The 24,170-nt window shown below is 43.7% G+C and overlaps 1 protein-coding gene across 1 annotated transcript; it reads right to left on the reverse strand.

Annotated features, from left to right (window-relative positions):
- Window positions 1-2,442: 2,442 nt before the first annotated feature.
- Window positions 2,443-23,829, reverse strand: BPIFC (BPI fold containing family C; the record flags this gene model as incomplete). The annotated part of the gene is made up of 14 exons (XM_080639677.1): window positions 2,443-2,787; window positions 3,668-3,744; window positions 4,857-4,920; window positions 5,802-5,844; window positions 6,225-6,292; window positions 6,913-7,083; window positions 11,016-11,069; window positions 12,035-12,208; window positions 13,771-13,862; window positions 15,060-15,120; window positions 15,208-15,271; window positions 15,983-16,138; window positions 21,319-21,430; window positions 23,727-23,829. 14 exons carry the CDS (start codon window positions 23,827-23,829, stop codon window positions 2,443-2,445), a joined length of 1,584 nt encoding a protein of 527 aa, XP_080495803.1.
- Between the last annotated feature and the right edge of the window lie 341 nt (window positions 23,830-24,170).

Below are 24,170 nucleotides of genomic sequence, written 5' to 3' on the forward strand. Positions count from 1 at the left end.
TCCCACACGGTGTGCTTAAGGTCGGTATCGCGCCCTCGGGGGGGAGGGGGGACGGACGGACGGAGCAGTGTTTGGGGTCCCCTGTGGTGCAGTTAATGCTTTTTCGGTGCAGGTTTGTGATTTAAATCCAGCGAGCGCTGCTGGATTTGCCACGTCCCGCAATGAGACCCGTTCTCTGGGCTGCACCCGGAGCGTTTCCAACCCGACAAGCCAGGACGGCTTGGGCTGTGCAGGCTGGACATTCCCGCACGCCTGGGCATGACCCTGGAACACCCAGCCTGGATGAGTGCGGGGTCTGCAAACAGTGGGAGCAGAGACCAGTTAGTGCCCTAATGCCGGTGAGTACCCAAAGGCACCGAACTGGCTCCACCTGCCCGCTGCTGCTGGCTTTGTCCGCTACTGCTTCTGGTTCCCGGCTCTGGCTGCGGGCTCCCTCCTCTTGGCTGGTTTCTGCTCCCCAGCTCTTGGAACAACTGCGATGGGGGCAGGCACCTCCAGGCTGGCGCTGGCTCTGCTGGAGCCGGGGAGAGCTTGGAGCGGTGAGTGTGGGACTGTTCCCTACTGGCGGCGAGGACACCCTGATGAGGGTGCACAGGGAGGGGGGAGCTGCCGGTCTGTGCCGCTGGTGCCGCACGGGCCCGGAGGGGTTTCAGCCAGATCCTGGCTCTCGCCCGCCCTTCTAGGACTAAGCGCGATATTCCTGGGGTCCTGGTCCCATTTCTCCCTCTGTCTTGGGGGTGCGGGGCCAGGTTGTGGGGCCGGGCAGAGCAGCTAAGGTTGCCCGGGAAGCAGCTCTGGGCTCTTGGTGCAGGGCTGTGCTGCCAGGATCTGACTGTGCCGTGCCTGTGCCTGCACAGGGTTGGACACAGCGATGGGCAGAGGAGCCCCAGAAGCAGCCGGGCTGCCTGTGCTGAGGCTGGCGCTGCAGCCTGCCCTACCTGTGCCTACCCGTGACAGTGTGAGGAGTACATGGCTCCAGTGTGGACACGGCCACAGGTTTTGGGTTTGGGCCCCATCTTGCTTTTGGGTTGGGATTGATTGTTTTGGGGTTTTTTTGTGCTTGTTTTTTATGTTGCACATTTGACTTGGGTTGTTTTTTGTTGGTTCAGGTCCCCATTTCTTTCAGGCCGAGCTCCTGTTCATTTGCAGCTCCTGCTGGTTTCTGCTCTGGGTTCGGTTCCAGCTCACAGACAGCTCTGACCAGTTTGTGCCCATAGCAGTTCATTTTTTTTGCAGCTCCAGGTCTGTTTCTGCCCCCCTGGATGGCTCCAGTACCATGGTGTCTGCAGCTCGTGTCCATCTCCAGCCCATCTTCGCCTCCAGCTCCTTGGTGCCCTGCCAAGCTCCAGCTCCAGCTAGTTGCAGCTTGTGCTTGTTGAACTAAGCCTGGTTTGTGGCCAGGTTGTAAATCAATCACTGTCACGATGTGGAGATGACTATGACCTGTCGTAATTGCTCACTGTCCAGCCCTGGGCTAACAAGCGCTCAGGACTCATGTATAAGGACTGGTTGTGCATGCAATGTACATCATGTACAATGGTGGTTGTACGTGCAATGAAGTAAAGAAAGCGGTGCAGCCCAAACCCAGTGTGAGAAGCAGCTTTCGCCCCAGAGACTCAGATGTTGAGCTTGGGCGTCCTGGCAGTCAGGGACCAACGAGACTGGAGCCCCTCCTTCTGGAGAGGCTTCACCCCCAACCGCACCCAGCCCGGCCCCGGCTTTGACCCCAGACCCACCGGACTGGGGCTCGTTTCTGAGCCCAAAGGCGCAGGACTCGGGCTGTGGCTCACCCCCGGGGCCGGGGCTCCGTTCTGCAGCCGGGAAATGCCCGGCTTGGTCCATCCTGCAGAGCCCCAGCCCCGCGCCCTGAGCACCCCAACACCCTCCCGGAAGCCCAGCACCCTCCTGAAGGTACCGAGGAACACGGGAAAAGCGGGGGGCGATGCCGACCACAACAGCGGCCGTCGAAGCTCAAATCTCCTCGACCCCGCTGCCTGCGCTCCGTTGCGCCCCGTTCCGCGTATCTTCCGCCGGCTCCGAGCGGGGGGGACGCGAGTCCCGGGGCTCTGGGTGGGACTTGTCATTTGGGACGCGGGGATAGAGCCTCAGCTGGGCTGCGAGCGCTGCTAGGGCTCCGCGGAGCCCTCGCCGGTGAGGCGGCACCGGGACCAGGACCGGGCCTCGCCGTGCCGGGGCCCTGCCCGTGTCCGCCTCTTCCCAGGCTCTGTGCGGGGCGCCCGGCGGGGCTTTGCGTGGCCGGCCATGGCGCCGCTCCAGAACGGACCCGGCTGTGTGGGGACAACCTGGAAACGCGATCCCTACTCCCAGGAAGGACCGGGCCGGGCGCCATCCCTTGAGCAGGGCTCAGCGCGCTCCAGGCTCGCTCCCCCATCACATCACCCGCATCTCCCCAGACACAGGTCACAGAAACACCAGTGAACCTCAGGAACCGCTGTGCGGCACCAGCCCCCCGCTCTGCCCTGTCCGCAGCCCCTCGGCGCGGTGCTGGGGGTCCCTCAGCACGCTCCTGGAGCGCCGTGTGCCGAACCGGCGCCCCAGGGCCAGGCACATTTCACAGCGGCTCCTTGGAGATGGTGGGCACGGGGCGACGCTTCCCGTGGCCGACCCCAGCAGCAAGAAGCCGGCTCGGCCCAGGCTGCTCCTGCAGCCCTGGCACCAATCCCGGCACCAGCCCAGCCCCGGGGGGCCCACCCGGACCCCAGACTCAGGGCAGGCTCTCAGAGCCCACAAACCACCTCCCAAAGTGCAAATGTCCAGAGCCTGCTCCTAAGGTGCCAGGACAGAAACCTGGTGCTGGGCATCACCTACACATGGTGAGCTCCGGAACAGTGCCACCAACATGGATATCTACCCTTTGCCACTTAAAACTCCACCCCTGTAAAGACTCTCTGAACAGCACTCTCAGGTGACCGAGAAGCCAGCTCCCTAAATTACAGCATGTACTCCCTACAAGCCAACAGAAGGAAGACTACTTTTTTATCTTATTACTGTTTAAAAGCAAAGGGACATTAGGAGTGACTGTGAAGGTCCTCTTCTCCCCCTTCCTTACATTTGTAATCAACATCAGTGGAAATCACCAGATGATCCTGAGGAAAGAAGAACATATAAAATTACCTTATGTTTCAAACAGACATAGTCAGTGTCAGTACTCTGGGACTAGATCCCATGGTAAGATCCTCAGCAGGACAGGAGACAAGAGTGCCTTTATGCCTCCTGAACTTTAGTTAACTTTAAGGTAGGAATGGGCTCTGATGTAAGTTAATACAGACCTCCAAAAGGCTGAGTAACACCACAGAGACACTCAGGTTGCCTATAAGCACAAGTCATATAATGGTGAGAGTAGTGAGGGAGTAGTGAGGAACCACACACTTGATGCTCCCAAGTCCTGCTGGGAATAGTGGAACTGTCCTTGTGGTGTCCCCATGCTGGCATACCCCAAAGGGCTAGTGGACACTTTGCAACTTAAAACTGCTAGGGGTGGGAGCATGGAGGGCTCATTTTTGATCAAGACTTTGGGTTTTATATCTAGTGTATATTTAAAGCTTTTACTATTAGCAACATTTAGACTTATGTAACACAGGAACACATAAAACTGCACAGGCCGACAAAAAACCAGTATTCTTTAACAAGAAATTGGGCTTCTCACCGGATTCATTTTTATTACAGGTCCAGTCAGGGTAGTGTGGGCCAAGTTAAGGAGAGGAAATCCTTTTCGTAGTTTATCTTTGGAAAGAAGAAATATAAATCCATTTGAATGTAATTACGAAATGCACATCAGACTCATCTTTCTCAAGGAACTCAGTTTGTTTTGCAATTTCCCTTTAACCAGCTGCCCTTGTGCTTCTCAAGGGAGCTATTGTTCATACATCCTAAAGAGCAAAAAATCCTAAGGAAAAGTTGCATACAAACCTCTTACAATCTCTTGGCTGTGGGACACTGGGACTTGCCTTTGCTCCTCTTCAGGATCTGCCACACAAGATCTGGTTTCTGCTTTTTCCCATTCAGGCTTGTTCTCCACCTTCTTTTCATTTTCTTCTCTATCTGACCCTCTAATCCTGTCTGTCTGTCTTATTCTCATGTATCCCTAAATCTCTGGATCAAGCCCAACTCTATTTCTATTTGCTTCTCTTTTTCTTTTGCATCCCTTCCTTTCAATTCTAGGGTGAGACATCCCTGGCCATGACAGGGGGTTGGACCTAGATGATCTTAAGGTCCTCTCCAACCCCAGCCATTCTGATTCTATCTCCTTTCTCCTCATCAAAGGAGGACAGCTCACTTGCTTCTTCAGCAGTCTCCTCACCTCTGTTTACCTCATAGGCACCTTCTTGTACTCTTCCACCTGCTTCTTTCCACCTTCACTTCTTTATCATCCCTCACTCTCTTCATCCCACTGAGCTGATTTTCTATTTTGTCCTGTCTGTGGCAGCCAAGTGAAGACAAATGCAAAGGGAGGTGATAAAGTTAGAGATGATACCCTGAAGCCCCTAAGATGCAAGCATGCTTCTGTGCTTCCCCACTCTGGGCCATTCTCTGGTCATGGCTTGACTGTCAGGACAAGACTCAAGCACACCTCAGCTCTGCTGTCATGCTGCATCCAGTGAAAAGGAAACCCAGGCCCAGTGTTTGGAAGAGAGCCATGACTTACTCTGTCCTAGCCCCTGATCTGTGTGACTGAGGGACTGTGACTGAAGTCCAGCACAGAGCAGACCTGTTCAGATGTAGCCGAATGGCCAGAAAACCTGCCATAACATAGTGTTTAAAGGTGTGCATTCCCTTTTACGGTTTCAGTCTTGCTTTCCCACCAACTGTGCTCAGCAACTGGTCACAGTCCTTACCATTGATTACTGGGATCACTGCAGTCCGCAAAGCGTAAGACACAAAATTCTCTGCCAAGGACGTCTGCTGTGAGGGGGAAAACACATTTGGTGATTATTGCCTGATGCCTATGGTATTGCAGCTTGACAGGGGAGATGGAGGGTTAGAACTGGAGTGACATGCAAAAAGGTCAGAACAGAACTTGACAGTCTCAGGTAAAAAATATCTTTTTTCATTTCTGGGTGGCAAAACCTGCCGTGTCCTGGTGGTCTGTCTTATGCCACTGTGATTAGTGCCCTCCTCCTTTCACTGCAGAGAGTCACACTGACCATTTCTCAGTCTACAGTGGATGATCTAACAAATGGCACAGGGTTTCTTTTATTCCCTTTTTTTGACTCCCCTTTTTATGATATTTCATTGAAGTGATTTAAGATAATTCTTGAAACTGAGCTTAAGCCTGACTTTGTATTCACTCCAACTGCTATGTCTGCTCAATCCAGATGTGAATTCAGGCTGGCTGTCAGAAACAGCTAGAAGAGGTGCTAATCCCATGCCAGTCTTAGTGCTGTTGGATGCTGAAGTGAGCAGAATGAACTTTGATGGCTTGCTATGTTATGCAGACCCAGGCAGACATTTCTGATTGTTTCAATTAATGTTACATGGCAATAACTCTAATATTTGGAGCCTTTGATGAGAAAACAAAAATCAAAACCAACCAACCAAAACAAACAGACAAAACCCCAAACCAAATCAAAACCAAAACCCCAAACCTGAGCAAAACTTTAAGAGGTATTTCCTCTTACTGGAAAGAAAAAGAACAGAGAATATACTATTTCAAAGCAGAAAGAGCAGTGGCATGGTATCCCCAAGACAGACCAAGAATTGTCCAGCAACAAATTCAGATGAATTTCTGTTAACTTTGAAGGCTCAGCTACCTTTCCTAGGCACTGAAAACATCAACTTACCTCAGAGAAGCCAAGACTAGAGTGCAGCAGGGAGAAGTGGAGCCTGAGGAAAAGAAGTAAAAGAAGACAATTCACTAAACAGGATGAAAGCACAAGTTACACACACTGCTTGAAGCTTCATTTGTGGAATTTCACACAGATTTCATGCTGATGCACACATTTAACTTTGCCAAAGACTGATTGCCAACAGCTTTTAATCAAAACTGGCAAAACTACAATTGAATTCTAGAACCACTGGGATCTTTCTGATACTAATCTCTTCCTACAGTCATTTGTAGTACCGGGCTGTGATTGTAAGACTTGGGAAAACAAATTTTTCTGGAACTGCCAGACACACATGCCTGCCATTCATCTTCAGATCACTGTACATACAATCATGGGGAAAACCAACATTTTGTTGCTTCCTGAATTTTCCTTAGTTACCTCTTCAGAAGTAATGAGATAATCAGCTTCTGTTTGGTTATTGTCAAATAGACTCTGGTACTGGCTGTCTGCAGGGAAAAAAACAAAAACGGTCTTCTGTGACTGTATACACAGACAGATACTGTCTCAGATACAGGCACAGATACAATTGCTTTTGTGATTGGAAACACAATGTCTAAATGTTTTATTTGGTCAATATATGTAGGTAGTGAAAGGATTTGTGAATTTGCCACTTTCTGCCAGCAACTGAGATTGCGTGAGCAAAGTGATGATACTGCCCTGATTGCCTCCTTATCATTAGGATCATGTAAGTCCTTGCATGGCTGATATAACTGGCTCACTTCCAAGCTAATGAAAAGATGTCTGGGGACACACTGAACCATTATATAACAAACAGGTTAGAAAGAGTGGGCACCAGCTAATCACATTTTTATATATTACAGTTTATTCTGTAATGATGACTCAACCTCCCACATGGAAAAAAAGGGCTTTCATAAGTAGCTCTTGCACCTGCCTATTAAATTCTACAATATGAGGTGCATGTTTCCTCCCAGTGAAATACAACAGAGCAGTATGCATATTTGTGGCAGATCACTATATGCTGTTTTATGCTGATTTTCGAAGGATCTGGAAGATTACTGTGTGATTTGTTCAGCCTCAGCATTGAATGTTAGCTCATATTACTTACTAGATTCCCTGCAAAGATGTACTGGGTGGTTGAATATGGCAGAACAGCAAAGACTTCCACACAGCCAGTGATATGTAGGATGCATCTGTCTGCATTTAAACTGACCACAGGGGGTGAGGTAGCCATCAGCTTCAGCAGCATTGGGCATGCTGTTAAGTAGCTCAGGGCAATCTGTGGAATTTCAAAGAGGAAAAAGATGTTGAACACAGAATTAAGCTTTTCACAGAATCACAGATTATTAGGAATTGGAAGGGACCTCAAAAGATCATCTAGTCCAATCCTCCTGCCGGAGCAGGAACACCTAGATAAGGTTACACAGGAATGTGTCCAGGCGGGTTTTGAATGTCTCCAGAGAAGGAGACTCCACAACCCCCCTGGGCAGCCTGTTCCAGTGTTCCGTCACCCTCACTGAGAAGAAGTTTCTTCTCAAGTTTAAGTGGAACCTCTTGTGTTCCAGTTTGAGCCCACTACCCCTTTTCTTACCATTGGTTGTCACCGAGAAGAGCCTGGCTCCATCCTCGTGACACTCACCCTTTATATATTTATAAACATTGATGAGGTCACCCCTCAGTCTCCTCTTTTCCAAACTATAGAGACCCAGCTCCCTCAGCCTTTCCTCATAAGGGAGATGCTCCACTCTCTTAATCATCTTTGTCGCCCTGCGTTGGACTCTCTCCAGCAGGTCCCTGTCCTTCTTGAACTGAGGGGCCCAGAACTGGACACAATATTCCAGATGCGGTCTCACCAGGGCAGAGTAGAGGGGAAGGAGGACCTCTCTCGACCTACTGACCACCCCCCTTCTAATACAGCCCAGGATGCCATTGGCCTTCCTGGCCACAAGGGCACATTGCTGGCTCATGGTCATCCTCCTATCAACCAGGACCCCCAGGTCCCTTTCCCCTTCACTGCTCTCTAATAGGTTATTCCCCAACCTGTACTGGAACCTGGGGTTGTTCCTACCCAGATGTAATACTCTACACTTCCCCTTGTTATATTTCATCCCATTTTTCACAGCGCAACTCTCCAGCCTGTCCAGGTCCCGCTGGATGGCAGCACAGCCTTCTGGCTTGTCAACCACTCCTCCCAGCTTAGTGTCATCAGCAAACTTGCTGATAGTACACTCAATGCCCTCATCTAAATCGTTGATGAAGATATTGAATAATACTGGCCCCAGCACTGACCCTTGAGGCACTCCACTAGATACCGGCCTCCAACTAGACTCCGCTCCATTGACCACAACTCTCTGGCTTCTGTCCTTCAGCCAGTTCGCAGTCCACCTCACCACCCGACCATCCAGTCCACACTTCCTCAGTTTAACTATGAGGATGCTGTGGGAGACTGTGTCAAATGCTTTACTGAAGTCAAGGTAGACCACATCCACTGCTCTGCCATAATCCAACCACCTTGTTATGTCTTTATAAAAGGCTATGAGGTTGGTCAAGCACGACTTCCCCTTGGTGAAGCCATGCTGACTGCCCCTAATGACCCTCTTATCCTTGATATGCCTTGAGATGGCACCAAGGAAAAGGTGTTCCATCACTTTCCCACGGATGGAGGTGAGGCTGACTGGTCTATAGTTACCCGGGTCCTCCTTCTTGCCCTTTTTGAAGATTGGAGCGACATTTGCTTTCCTCCAGTCCTCAGGCACCTCTCCTGTTTCCCAAGACTTGGTAAAGATGATGGAGAGTGGTCCAGCAATGACTTCAGCCAGCTCCCTCAGCACCCGCGGGTGCATCCCATCTGGACCCATGGATTTATGGATGTCCAAATTGCTTAATTGCTCCCTAACCCATTCCTCATCAACTAAGGCAAACTCCTCCAATTTCCCGACTTCCTCTGGGTCCTCAGGGGTACGGGGCTCCTCAGGACAGCCTCCAGCAGAGTAGACAGAGACAAAGAAGGCATTCAGCAACTCTGCCTTCTCTGTATCTTCTGTCACCAGGGCACCCACCCCATTCATCAGTGGGCCTACATTACCTCTGGTGTTGGTTTTATCTGCCATATATTTGAAAAAACTCTTCCTGTTGTCCTTGACCCGTCTCGCCAGGTTTAATTCTAAGGAGGCCTTAGCTTTCCTAGTTGCCTCCCTACATCCTCTGACAACAGCCTTATATTCTTCCCAAGCGGCCAGCCCCTCCTTCTATGATCTGTAAACTCTCCTCTTCCATTTGAGCATACCCAGCAGTTCCTTGTCTAACCACGCAGGTCTCCTGGCTCCCTTCCTTGATTTCTTACGTGTCGGGATGCTTTGATCTTGAGCTTGGTAGAAGCAGTCCTTGAATGCCAACCAACTATCTTGGGCCCCTTTACCTTCGAACAGCCTTGCCCATGGGATTCCCCAGCAATTGTTCGAAAAGGCCAAAGTTTGCCCTGCTGAAGTCCAGGGTTGCAATTCTGCTTGCTATTCTGTTCCTGCCGCACGAGATCCTAAACTCCACCATTTCATGGTCACTACAAATGAGGCAGCCCTCAACTTTTACTGCTTCAACTAGACCCTCCTTGTTAGTGAGGATGAGATCCAGCAGTGCTCCTCTCCTAGTCGGTTCCTCCACCATTTGCATCAGAAAGTTATCATCAATGCACTGGAGGAACCTCCTGGACTGTGGCTGGGTTGCTGAGTAGTCTTTCCAGCAAACATCAGGGAAGTTAAAATCCCCCACGACGACCACGGCCTGTGACTGTGAGGCCGCTCTCAGCTGCCTGTAGAAGGCCTCATCAACTTCCTCACCCTGATCTGGTGGCCCGTAATAGACACCTACAACAGTATCACCCCTGCCAGCCGCCCCTTAATTCTCACCCATAGACTCTCAACCCGTTCCTCATCTGTGCCAGGACAGTACTCAGTACATTGTAGTTTCTCTGTCACGTAAAGAGCAACTCCGCCACCTCTCCTGGCTGGCCTGTCTTTCCTGAAAAGGACATAGCCATCTATGAGCACGTTCCAGTCATGTGAGCTGTCCCACCATGTCTCTGTAATCGCCACGAGATCATAATTTACTGACTGAACACAGGTTTCTAACTTCTCCTGCTTATTCCCCATGCTGCGCGCATTGGTGTACAGGCATTTCAGGGCGTGAGCTGAGCACACCGATTTCACCCTACAGGGATGGGAGGCCTCCCGGTCCTCATCAATTCTAGAGTTTCTGTGGCTGCATCATAATCACCTGCTATATACCGATCTTCTTGTTCATTAACCTATATTAAAACCATGCCATTTTAACTGCACCAACTGAAATGATGAAATTAGCATTGCATATCCTCTGAATTTCAGAAACCGTAAAACAAATGTGAAGTTTTAGACCCACTGATGTTGAACATATATAGAGAAGCAATTTAAAGGTTGTTCCTGAAGAACGGATTTCAAGATTTGGGGATTAGCACTGCATGTTAAAGAAATGAGGGAAATGAGTGTTTCCAGAAAAAAAAGAAGAAAAATATTACCCTGACAATATAAAGAATTTGGATAAAAGGCAGCCTTCCCAAAGAGCCAATCTTTTGAAAAACAGAAACTCCCAGAGAAGGTTGGAACTAGATGATCTTTAAGGTCCCTTCCAAACCCAACCATTCTATGATTCTGTGACAAAACTTCAGTTTGCAGTGCTACAGATGGCAAATTTTGTAATTTTATAGTAAATGCTGCTATATTAGGGATTTTTAAAGCATCTCATAGTATCTCAGTTTCTTCTATCACATTTATAAACTTAGCTACTCATGACTATTACTGCCCATTGTATATAATCACCAGGTATCTGTGCATAAAGAGGTCAGGCTACCAGTAGCAGAGATACCCTTGCTTTGAACAGGACTGAAGGAGACTGATCTCACAGATGTCTACCATTTAGTCTTTACAACTGTTTCAAACACTGAAAGCAGATCTTGCACTCAGAGAGGTAGAGAACTACTAAAGAGTTGTGTGAAATAGTTAGGAAGAACATAGAGTTATGATGGGGTAGACATGTATCTTTGAATCTTATACTAGTCATAGACCAGCTCAATTTCTTTCTCTTCCGCACTTTTGCAGATGAGCTACTAGACAGTAATATCCATACGAAACATTAGGTACTGCTCTTTCTTAAAAGGTCTGTACAAGTAAAAGTACCCACCTCAGGAACAAAATCTTTGAATAGGGCAGTATTTAGGTTAAAAGTTGTAGCAAGCTGTAAACAAATGAAATAAATTAGATCATTATATCAGCTTGGAAATTAGTTGGTTTTTTAAAAGAACAAAACAAACCACAATATATCCTGTTCACTTTAGTTTTAGATAATCCACGTTCTGGTTAAGTATTTCCTTGCCCCAGAGTGATTCCTAGGGAGCCCACAGTGCTCTGTGGGACAGAAGAGTGATAGATTTCTCATGGACATGTTTCAGAAGGAGCTACCAGTGAATAAGCGTCATTCCTTGACAGAACAGACGTGGCACCGTGCTTACTTCCTGCCTTTGGGACTTTCTTAGATGAAATACACTAAATCTGTCAGAGGCAGTCAAAAATTTCAATTGGTCTCTTGCTACTGACTTTTGATGATGTTTGTCAGTGCCACTTGTGTCACTAATTTTTAACAAGACTCTCTTAGCACCATTTCAGTTAGCAAAACTTCTTGGAAACTCTTGACTGTTAATGCCAGTATGGAAACAGCATTTGTGAAAGAAGTCTTGTATGCTCTTCACCCACAGCTGAAAGCTTAGCTTCCTTGTACCTGTTTCTTACCTCAATCTGCTGCTCTGTTAAGTCTGAGGGTTTGTTTCAGCTCTCAGCATAACCAATACGTTTGTTCTGAGCCTCTATGCAGCAGACTTTGGCTCCAGTACACTTTTTCCTGTTTTGCCCTTTCCTATGTGGAATACATGCAGAGAAAAGCTTTTTTTCGGTTCTTTCTGCCACTTCTTGCACATCAACTCTGTGACGTTCATATCTGTCATTCCTTGCTTAGAGGTGACAAGAAGTTCAGATTTTGACTATTTTAAATGATGACATACAGAATGAATGCCATAAATTCTTTCTACAAGTGGCAGAAGTGTGACCCAAATCTGTGTGAAATGGCAAATATAATGCGTTACTCTCCTTTGCTGACTATCCATACTGCTGATATATGTAATTCTATTACATGCACATTATACTCACCTCTTTGGACATGGTGATGTTAAAGGCCCCTGCTCTGTAGTAAGCCAGTGAAGCAGACTTAAGAAAATAACTGGAAACTCCCAGGTATAGCATGGACCCATCCTTGTTTGGGAGAGCAAATGGAGCTGGCACAAAGGGAGGGTCTATGTGATTTCCTACTGGATAGACTGTGCCCTGCAAAGAATCATTGTCAAGTATTTCTACTTATAAACATTTGTATCTGTCAGAATACATTAGCAGTGGTTAAACAGAAAGAAACCTTCCTAACCTGAAGAAAAGCTTGACATTTAAGAAAATGTGAAGTAAGCAAAGAAGTTTCGTTATGCTCTAGAAATCAGCGAATTCAGGCCCTTTTGAAAAAATAGAGGAATCACAGAGAAAGTTTGAGTTTGAACATTCACGTGAGTATTCTGAACTGCAGCTATGTATGAGACACACACCAAAACCATCCTCTGGATTGCAGTTTTCTTTCTCTTGTGGCAAAGACACATTTGTTAATTTAATTCTAATAGTGGCATGTAAAGAAAATCTTTGAGCACACCCAAAAGCACTGGAAGTTGCTTAGGACAGGGACACAAAGGAGCCTTCTATACCTCCAAACTCTTAGCCCTGGTCCAGCTGTCTCAGTTTGGGTGCTGCACAGGGTGTGGACCTTGGTTCAATCAATAATTCAGAAAATAACCTTGGTTCAGAAAATAGTTCTTAAAATTTGAGAAGGTATGTGAGCTCAGACCATGTAGGACAAGAAAAGTGAGGACAGTAAGTAGGGTATTTACTGACACAGTAATGGTTAGCAGCTGAAAGATTCAACAGGAAAAATACTGACATGGAAAGAAATAAAGCTCTAAGAAGAAGAGTTGAGAGTTGGAAGATGGCAACTCATAACCATCAAGAAGCAGCCTGTTCCAAGGAGCACTGAAGAGCAGTAACTTCCTTAACTAATAACTGACTTACAAAGACTCATCTGGTATCCCACTGGGGTGTCAGCATGTTAAAGCTTAGCCTGTAAGTTCTAGTTAGCTATAGTACCTGATAAATGATTGCTTAGTACATTTAAGCTATGTATATCCTGCTCGCAGTGGCTTTTGTGGGTGGCAAAAGTTACTTGAACAAAATAACTAAGAGAGAGAGTTCCAACCATAGCTCTAGCACATCTTTTTTAACTGAAGTCAGTTTTGAGAGCCATAGGGATGCTCTGAATTACAAGGACTGCTGAAGTTGCTAGAAAAGCTGAGCATTGCTGAGATATCTCTTGCCAAAAAAAAGTGAAAAATAGATAAGAAAGGAACTGCTGTCTGCTGCTCAAGTCTTTTTTTCCTGGGTGTAACCTGTACATATACAAGATGTTGAGTCATCTCAAAACAAATGCTTTGGATTGCAATAACGTTGGTAGCCATCATGGATCATGTGTCATCAGTAAAGACCAAGCAGAAGTGGAAGAGCCATGTATCTAAAGAACATCTTTATGCTGTTTATAAAGCACCTCTGAAGGGTTTCAACTCTGAAATAGCTTTGGTTATTAACAAATTTGGGTATTAACACATGCAGTTAATTTATTAAATGAACAATTGTATCTGGTTTCCAAAATAGCTCTTGACCAAAATGTCCAACTGTCTTACTGCTTTTCTAATTAAATATTGGAGAGGCTGAGTAAGACTGTAGTAAAAGAAAATGAATCAACACAAAAGAGAACTGAAAAAGTCTCAGAAAGCATGATGGTATTAAAGACAAATTACCTTCAAATCCAAGTTCATGTGTGATTTGAAGACTGCAGGAGAACTAACTAGGGAATAGTCTATTTGTGCAAAGGCATCAATCTGGCTTAAGACTAGAAGATGGATAAAACCAAAACATCTGTTATTACAAAAGCACATCATAAGCAGTTATTATTTAGCTAAAGGAAAAGACATGATAGAAGTTATGAATCTGAAGAAGAATAATGGTGGGGAAAGGAAGATGAAAATAAAGACATGTTATAAGGGAAAAAGAGTATTCCCTCTGGAAAAGTCAGATTGGCTAAAACTAACTCACATACCATGTAGATTAATACACTGCTTACTACAGTTTTTAAGATTTTCACTTCCTTAATCTTTTGAGGAGATGCTATACCTGGGATAAGTGGTCTATGAGTTGGTGATCGCAATATCACCCTGCCAGAATTACCTTTCCTCTAGTTTCATCTGGTTTTTGCAACTCTATACAGTACTTGATGGACTGCTGCCCTAACAAACCATGATTCACTTCTAAGTCACCATCTGAGACAAATATAAAGTGCTACCCATTGTTAAAATTTGAACAAGTCCACCAAACAATTTAGCTAAGCTAACGTTAAGCTTTAAGCTCTGACACCAAGAGTCCCCTGTCCAACCTGTCCAACAAATAGTACTGGGAATAAAACTCACTACAACCACCAAAAAGAAAAAAAAAAGAAAAAAAGAAAAAAAGCTGTGGCACTGATTATAGTAGTGAAAATCTTATTTGTGATTTTGGACATGGACTTCTATTGTCTTCATGTCTTTGCAAGACACAGGAATTGTAACTGGTGGGAAGAGAAACATGGTTACTGTGATAGTCTTCCTGCACCATCTCGTTATCTCATTGAACCCTAGTTCAAAACAAGATGTGCTATATTTATAAAATCTTACAGGACTGCAGTGCAGGATGGGGTGTTTGTGAGGTCTTTAGCAGATTACTGCTCACTCAGTTCTTCTGAGTCCAGGTTTTCTTATGTTCACAGTACCAAGAGCATAAAGGATCAGCATGAAAATGTTCACCTTGAAAATCTAAGGAAATAACACAGGTCAGCTACAGCAAACTGAAAAGTTACAGGTGACTTGCTATAGGCACAGAAGAAATCTGAATATTATACATAAGGTGCACGCAAGAGATTTCTAGAGTCCGGTATGGAACAGGTTATAGAACAATGGCTGTATTTTTCTTGCCTTCTTTTTCTTGTACTGTGAACGCAGAAAAGGCTTGGTGTCTAATAAAAAAGGCTACAATTTGAGCACTATGAACAACTCACCCTGATGCTTTCTAAGCTGCACATCCATCATCTGGATTTTGTATTTGATATTTAGGCATAGCTATATGAAAAGAGAGACAAGTCAGTAACGAAAGACCTTTTTTCCAACTCCTCCCTTCGCTAGCTGAAACCATCTTTGCAAACTTACATTTTTATTCAATTTGGTGTGAATGGGCTTCTCAAGGTAACCAGATAGAAAGCTGTAGATCCAGCTGGAGGAAAGGAAATTAACACAATGAGTTTTTACCATGGATTGATATCCTTGAAAGAAAATCTGGCAGACTGGGACATCAATGTACTTTACAATGATGAAAAGCCACTGCAGCTATATTGGTAGAGTGAACAGTTGACTGTTTCTATTAATTTGTGAGTCTCAGATAACTGCTAGGGGTTCTCAGTCTCTATTTAAGAGCTATTTAGAACTATTTAGAACTGTGAAGTTGTGAATGTTCATGTTAGCATCTTGGTAAACAACGCTCATTTAGCCACATTTTGAGTAAGACAAAAAAATTTCTAGAAAATCACAATGAGAACTCCAAGCATTGTTTCATATTCTCTTTTGAAAGTTTTATTTTTAAATTGTAGGCCAGCTTGTCAAAAGGCATAATCAGCCTAGACCACCTTCATACCTTCAAACCTCCATTTGGAAACTTGTACTCTTTACTATGCTCAAATGGCCATTTTTTCATATGCAGTATGTCTAGTCAGCTCATTTGCTGGCACATGCACAAAGAAGTGTGGATTAACCACACTTCACACGCTCAGCAAAGGATCCTGGTTTTGAAAACAGACCTTTAAAAATCTATTTACACACCTTCAATAATTAATTGCATTCGGTAACTGGATCCCCAACAATAAGAATTTGAATATACTACAAACCCTGCTACTTCCCACAAAGTAATTTGAAAACCTAATTTACCTACCTAGATCCACCACTTAACTTGACTTTTACACTATTAATGCTCATCTGGCAATTGTGCAGCAACATGGACAAGTGGCCTGTGCTATCCCGTGACACTTTGATGGTAACTGCAATAAACAGTCCTGAGACTGACACGGTAATTCCTCCTTGGTCTTTGCTGCTCGGAGAAAAGAAACAAACTCAGTCAAGGAAACATCTGCTTTAAGGGAACAATGTAAGAAACTATCTATAAATCAAGTTTGAAAGGATTTCTTGCTTCTATCATCTAGAATGAAGAATGGGTTTTCTAGGGATTAAAGTAGATTAGGGACATGCATGGTACTCAAAAAACAGATTATATGTGTGAGTTTCCTGGATGTGAATTTTCCAGTGTTGTGCAGGATTTGACAAGTTTGTAAAAATGTCACAATTTCACAGCAATACAAAACATCCCAGTCCTTCGAACAGATTACCCTGAAGGTATTCAGGACTGCAGCAGCAGAAGCCAGGTTGTGAACCCAGTGGTTCTCACCTTTGCAATTGTCATACGTTCCTCTTTACTGTAATGATTTTCAATAACCCTTTAAAATGTATAGATTAGTTCATTCTTTGTTCAGCCCCAAACCCACTAATCTTCCTCTCTGTAAAAATCCCTACTAAGACCCCAACAAAAATATCTATATATCTAAATCCTTGTATCTAATTTCATCTAATTTAGGTATTGGGACTACAATTAGGGGTTGTGGAAGCTGTACAGCATACAGAGAACTGAACAGATGTTAGAATAGCCTTGTAAAAACCTTATTAACCATAATAGACTGGCACTGAAAGCATCAGTTTTCATACCTTTGTCCTGATTACTTAGGTTTTCTTTTCCCAGGCATTACTATAGTAGCTACACCATACTACAGAGAAAGAGCCCATGCCAATATGAAGCTCAGACCACGAGTCTGTCTGCTTTCCTCTTTTATTTTTCAAGCTAACCAAAAGTCCTAGGGAAAGAAGATGTAATCCTAAAAGATGAATCTCAACCCAGCCCCAAACCATAGACTACCCCTGACCAAAGCAGTGAGTAGTACCGCCAGTCACAAAGTCCCTCCTACCACTACTACCATTTTAAAATGCAACTTTCAGTCCATATATGTGCATTAAGTGGCATTATATGTGCATTAATATGGAGAAAGCACCACTCTTCAGACCCTCATTTTCCAGTCCCTAACCAAACCCCCATATCATAAGCCATTAGGAAAAACATTTTCCCAAGGAGGGCTGTGCAACACTGGAACGGGTGCCTTGGAGAGGTTGTGTCATCACCATCCTTGGATAAACAAAATCACTAGACAGCTGACCTGATCTAGTCTGGTGACTTCTCTGTTTCGAGAAGAAGGCTGGACAAAATGATTTCCAGAGATACTTTCTTACTTTCATCCTTGAGTGACAGGGACCACTGCAAAAAGGATCTCAGCCCTCCTCCCTTTCTTGGCTGCTTGGGAGATGGGAAGAAACCCAGCTACTTAGGTCCTCTTGTTCCTGCATCCTTATATCTACTCTTCTTCAGGAGGAATCCTGATTCACTGGGGCAAGGTCTCAGCTCCATGCCTCCAGAAGCAAAAAGTCTGCCAGGAGATTTTACAACTGGCAGAGTGCTCTGGGACAGTGGAGAGGAGGGCTACAGTAAGAACTGGAAATACAGGGATAACACTATCACAACTAAAAAGCTGTGCTAAGACACATCTTACTGATCCTGGAAACAGCCCAGGAGGGGCAGGTGGTTAATAGTCTCCCTTGGAAATCTCATTTTCATCTTGCTCCTCTTAGTCTGCTATGCAGTAAGCAACATGTAGAGAACTAGGGGGTGAGGAGTGGGCGTATTCTGGATCTGTCTAAACATACAACCATTTACAAAACTTAACATTGAACAGAGCAGCCCTTCAAAAAGACAAGAAAACTCCTTCACCCCCTAAACTCCACCAAAGCTGGCTCTGACCATCTTTACCATGATCTGCTCCACCTAATCCTGCACACCAGCTTCCTTCCTCCTTCAGAGTCTTTGCTTTGAAGTCTTTAGAGTTTTACACATCTGGGGTCTCTTCAGATTGTGCCCAGGTCCTTATCCTCTAGCAAGAGAAAAGGTGGCTTTGTGTTTGGGAACAGCTGATTTGCTCTGCTGAACACAGTATCCTTTTCCTCACAATACTGGTATATCAGAAGGAACAACAGACAGGTTAGGGACATGGTGACAGCAATTTCCAGCCACCAGTACTGAGACCGAATGCAGAACTGCATGTCCATACTCCTTTGAAATGACCGAATGCAGAACTGCATGTCCATACTCCTTTGAAATCAGGACATGCTGTGAAACTTGCAGCCTGGTGATCCATCTTGTACTATCTGGCTCACAAATAGAGCAACACCTACTGCTGTTGCCAGTTACTCCATTAACCCAAACTTGCAGAGATAATCACCTTGTCAACTTTTTTGATATCCCAGAAGTCTTAGTCTTCTCCCTGCCCACAAGAAAATCTAGAATATTGTATTAAAATTCTAGAACAAAAATGCTGAAGTAAATAAGCGGAAAAATCAGTATTCAATCATGTCATTAAAAACAATCTCATACTGCACAAGCTCATGAAGCTAGGTCAGTTTTCCACAGTGACCTTAATTCTGGAGTTTCCAAAGTTCTGAACTGGTTGGTATTGTGACAGTGCCCTTCCTTTAATAGAAGCACTTTGAAAGAGAATATACACTATAGCAGCAAATAGATAATTAGCTATAAAGTCAACCTTCTAGTTATACTGTACAATGAAAGTAACAAACATGGCCTCTATGGTCCTGAATATTCCTGTAATATCTTGTAATATAGTCTGGAAAAACTGAGCATACTAACAGATGTCTGACCTGATACTTCCCAAAGAGACAATCTGAGGGGTAGAATAATTTAAAGCAAACAAACAAAAAAGCATTAGTGGGCAGGGGATGTGTTTCCTTAAGAAGTTTATTCCAATCGATTGCTATTAAATGATAAAGCATATCTGACCTGAAAAATAATTACCAAGGACATTTCTTAATCTCATTTGCAATCCTTCTCCCATATCCACTCCCTCCCACCTGCATCTCTTTGTACAATACTTACAGCAGCCATGCATTCATTTTCCAGTCTGCACTAATTGTAGCAGAAGCATGTGCCACTGATAGACTAATGCCAGTGCCAGGAATAAAGGAAGCAGAAGATTCTGGGAAATCTACAGCATTAATTCTCAGCCTACAGAATACAGAAAGCGAGGTATTAGACTGCATGTCAAAAGAGTAAGAACAACTTCCGATCACTGAAAACCCTTCAACTATAAAAGGCAAAGTTTGTGCTTTGGTGAAAGAATTCCTCAGAAATGACTGACCCTTGTATATTTTAGGGAAGAAAAGACACTTGCACCATTACACTTAATAGCATCCTTGGAAAAAAATCCTTGATATCTGGCCAGGCAAAAAAGGATGTCTGGCTAAAACAAAAACCTCCCACTGGGAGAAAAACAAACTCCTTAAAGCAAATGTGCTCACTGGGCTAAAATAAGTCTGTGTGTTAAACCCAGATGCTACATGTATAAATACATCCAGGTTGCCTGAAAGCTAGCATTTGCTGAAGAACACCAAGGTTTCTCTTTCCCCAGTCCACTCTCTTTCCCCAGCAAAGAGCTCTGGAGAGGATCCATTTTTCTTAACAAAATCATACTTTAAGATTTCCCTGTCAAAACAAATGTTTCTTGTACTCAAGCATATTGTCTGGCAAATGGCTGTGTTGAATTAAACTGAACAATGTAAAGATATCAGCTGTAATCTTACCATGTAGCATACACTCCTCATTGTTTTCTGATATCTGTCAGAGATCTCTGAAACAATTGTCTTTAATCTACTTTCCCCGGGGCAGAAGGCACCAGCTTCTTTTGGTTAAAATTACCATAATTTTCCAATAACATGTTGGGCAGCAGTAAGGATGCCTTTAGTAATCTTGTTTGCTTGCAGTGAGCTAAAGTCAGATTATCCACTGGGAAGACGGCCAATTTCGAGAACTATGGTTGGGAGAATGAACCGGGGTTTTGAAGACCATGTAATGATTTAGGCTGCAATGGGACTTCAGGGATTTTAGTTCAACCCCCTACTCAAAGCTGGGCCAACTCAGGGGCCTTGCTCACTTGAGTTTTGAACACTTCCAAGGATGGAGATTCCTCAGCCTCTTTGAGTCCCTTCTCTGGTGCTCCCTAGCATTTTTTTGTAACTTCTAATTGGAACTTTTCTTGATGTAACTTATGTCTGTTGCCTGTCATCCTTCCACTGTATACCACTAGGGAGAATCTGGCTCCATATTCTCTATAATCACCACCCAGCAGACAGTGGAAGACATGCAGTAAGACACATGCAGCTCTACCCCCATAGCCTCTTCTTCTCCAGCCTGTCTAAACACGGATTTCTCAAATATGCAGGGATTAAGGTCACAAGGATGGTATAATGGAATGAATCTGGCTGGAAAGCAGGCTGTTATAATAGAATGAATCCTACCAGAAGGCAGGCTATTATGAAAATATCAGGTATAGGTAAAAGATGCAGCAGAAAGTACATGAAGTCTTATAGATTGGTATTTCTTGCCACGGGTAATATGTAAGGAAAAGGAAGTAAAATGCTACTGACCAGCACAGTTTGGCTTGATAATAATATTAAAAGACCTGAAGTTTCTGTTTTTCTGAAACAGAAAAACAGCCTATTGGAAGAAGGGATTGAAGGCTGTAGAAAAACCTGCTTTTCTGTTAGTCTTATTTGGAGAAATTGTGGGAAACTCTACAAAACTTTTTCTACTGGCTGCTCCTGGTGCAATGATTTTCCTCAGCAGGAAATAGGTGTTGAGCGCTGTTCAATCAAAATCCTGATTTACCATTGCAAATCCATACAAAAAGATTCTGTAAAAGTCATCTTCCCGCCATGTTAGCCCAGATGACACCACCCCCAGCACACATTTTCATCTTAGCCCTTTGTTGGCTTTTTCTCATCAAACGCAAACAAACAATTTTCACTGCTACAGGTCCTTTCTAGTATCAGACTATTAGTAACACCAATTCCACCATCTTTCCCACCCATTTCCCCTGCTCTGTCATAGTCATGCACATGTCTTGCCCCAAACTCTGATAAAACCCCCCAAAAATAATATGAAGGTGCTCGTGCAGAAGTTTTCTAAAACTCATCTGCAAGTGTGGTAGAAGGAACAACTTAAAAAGCAAATCAGAACAACAACAACAAAAATGCTGCATAATTATTACTATGTGGTAATAATAAGCTGTTTCATCCTAAAATATTGAAATGTATTTATTTTACCTTGAAATGACATAGTTGACCTTAACAACCGAGAAGCTCTTCTGCCCACTCCAGCTTGGGAAAGTCTCTTTCAGTACTTCTTGCTTCAGAAGCTCCATCCCAATCCTCCTGCCTACAAGGGGACAGGGGAAAGCACATGCCTTGCAGGTTGGATTCAGGCACCCAAAAGTCCAGATACACTGCCAAATAATTTAATTATCAATTTTAACATAGTTCTTGAAATGCTCTGATGCTATGATCCTTACTTAGACCTCCTTCCAGCTACTTATACACCCATTTATAACTTCTGTTAGCCTCATATACAAACCATTTAATCCAAGATCAAGATCATCTGTTAGGATCACCTTGTCCCTGAGTTGTATTTTATATAGTACAGCTTTTGTCAGGTTTCTGAAACTGTTATACTTCCTTCACTTCAATAGCCTTGGGAAACACTTGGTCATCACCTTTACCTCAAATTGTCTCACAGCTTTTGGATGAAAAAGACAGTTAAGAAGGAGCAAGATGACTTCCATATGTAGTGTTTACTTAAGAAAAAAGTGTGATATATGCATCTGAAGTGCTGGCATGTCAAATGCGGAACTATCTGGATTGTTGTATGTGTACAGGAAGTTGTTTGAGGTTTAAAGGCAATCCTTTCAACTGTTTTCTTCTCATTTCTTTCGGACTACATTTGTTTTGCCACTACACCTTATACATTACAACATGCTGCAGATTTCTGACTTATTTCCTTACTTTCTCCCCTTGCTTTAAGGAAGCCCTACTCTTTTGAATACTTCAGTGCTACTTGTGCATTGATAATACACCTATAATCAACAAACAGAACATCTTTAAATTCCAAAGTCCTCGTGTTTTCCTTCTTTTTGCTCATCTGTGATAAAGCCACTGCTAAAACTTTAATATAGGAATGATGTTCTGCTTTCAGATATTTTTAGCATCAGTTTCTTTAGCTTTTGGCCATACAGTTGCTAAATACAAAATATGTATTTTTTTCTCCCCCAGGCTTTCAGCATATTAAAAAAGTGAAGAACTGAAATCAATGATAACTTATCATTGGAATACCTTTTTATAAAAAGCATCTTTTATGAAGGAGAGAGAAATTACTATTCCCTCAGAATTCCTACCTCCAAAGAAAAATATGGGCTCCAACTGAAATAATTTAAAGCTCTCTTATGGCTGTCAGTGAAGGCAGCCAGTGATCCTGGTGGAATTTCTCTCAGTGTTCTTGCAGCAGGAAAGGAGCACGCAGGCAGGATCTATTGCCTCAGCCTTCAAATCTCATATTGTGAGAAGATACATGAAAGGCACCATGCTCTTCAAATACAAGAAATACTTTTGGGAGGCACATTATTAATGTCTGTTCTTGCTCCTAATGCAGAGGTGTTAGCTCAGCACCTGAAGGCCAGGCTGAATGTCACAAAATGTGCTGGGCTCACACTAAGAAATACCAGTCTGAATTCTCATTTCTAAAGACATGATAAATCCCTAGGGAGCGACTTCTCCTGTATATCATAAAGAGATGTGAAGATCAGTCTGTCTTGAGTGACTGATATTTGCCCTGCACTTCTCAACTCCTCAAAAGCCTTTAAAACAATGCTCATATAGAGAAATAAGTGTACCTGATCCTTCCTTTCATCTCAAAGGCATAAAGCCTGAGCTTCTACTTTTCATTACACAAGTCCATTGTTTGCCTGTCAGCATGTTCAGAACATAAATGACAATTAATCCTTAGCATGACCCAGCCTTTGTTGAATTTGTGCCTTGTTAACCTTGACTATTAATTCTGTAAACAACTGAAATTATACTGTGTGCCCTTCACACCCATGGACTAGGTCTTAGGTAAGAGACAGTGAAAGTTAGCATGAATAGAAAGAATAAGGAAAATATATCGTGGAAATTGCTGACATTCTGTTAAGGGGCAGAATTACGGCAGGCAGCTATTAGATTTTTACTGATATCAGATGCTATCCCATGTCAAATAGACAAATGGGAGTAAAGCTGTACTGCTACTTGGCTGTCCCAAAATTATAAGCTTTTTTCCAAATTATGTCTTATTATCTTCAATAAAATATTGCACTTCCAATTAGGTTTTTGACACAAAAGGAGCAATTATATGACCATCTCATTCTAGTTCTAAGAAAGTAGATTGATATAAGGAATATAGTAGAAACACTGTTGGAGTGTAGGAGAATCAGCAATAGAAGAATAAATTCACACCTACGGTGCACAAAAAAGAAGGAAATCAGTGAGAGAAGAGATAAAGGGTCCTCCTAGTGTGAAGTGACAAAAGGAATTTATTCTATTTCAGTATTTAAGGAGCTTGTTTCTACACGGCACCTTTATTAAGGAACTATATTCTGTGCATAATGTATTTATCATGTATTAACTTCTCGCAATGTCTGACATACCGTAGTCCAGTCCCTTCTGAGTAATCCTCACTTTAAGACCAGGATTAGCCTCAAGCTGCAAGGACAGCCAACACAGCAGAAAAGAATACCATGTCTTTAGCATCTTTCCACCTTTGTCTCAGGACCTGTTAACAACATTCATGATGCAAACATTATCATAAATGATGCATACCATAAGTGGCAAAAAATCTGTATCCATCACTTCTCTCAAGGAAAAACTCCTTTGATTTGTGTACCTGTCTCACCCTAGTGAAGTACTCTACTTACCAGTCTGTAGATACCAACCACATTTGGTTTCTCCTTTGTGAACAGTCTGCAAAAACTTTAAATAAAAATTGCAATAAAGATTACAGCTGAAATCTGCCCAAGAACTAAGAAAGCTTCTGAGGAAAAAAGAAAAGTCACTATCATTTTCTTGTACAGGTTTAACACAGCCATAAAACC

The sequence above is a fragment of the Psittacula echo genome (genome assembly GCF_963264785.1).
Source record: "Psittacula echo genome assembly, chromosome: 1".
NCBI lineage: Eukaryota > Metazoa > Chordata > Aves > Psittaciformes > Psittacidae > Psittacula > Psittacula echo.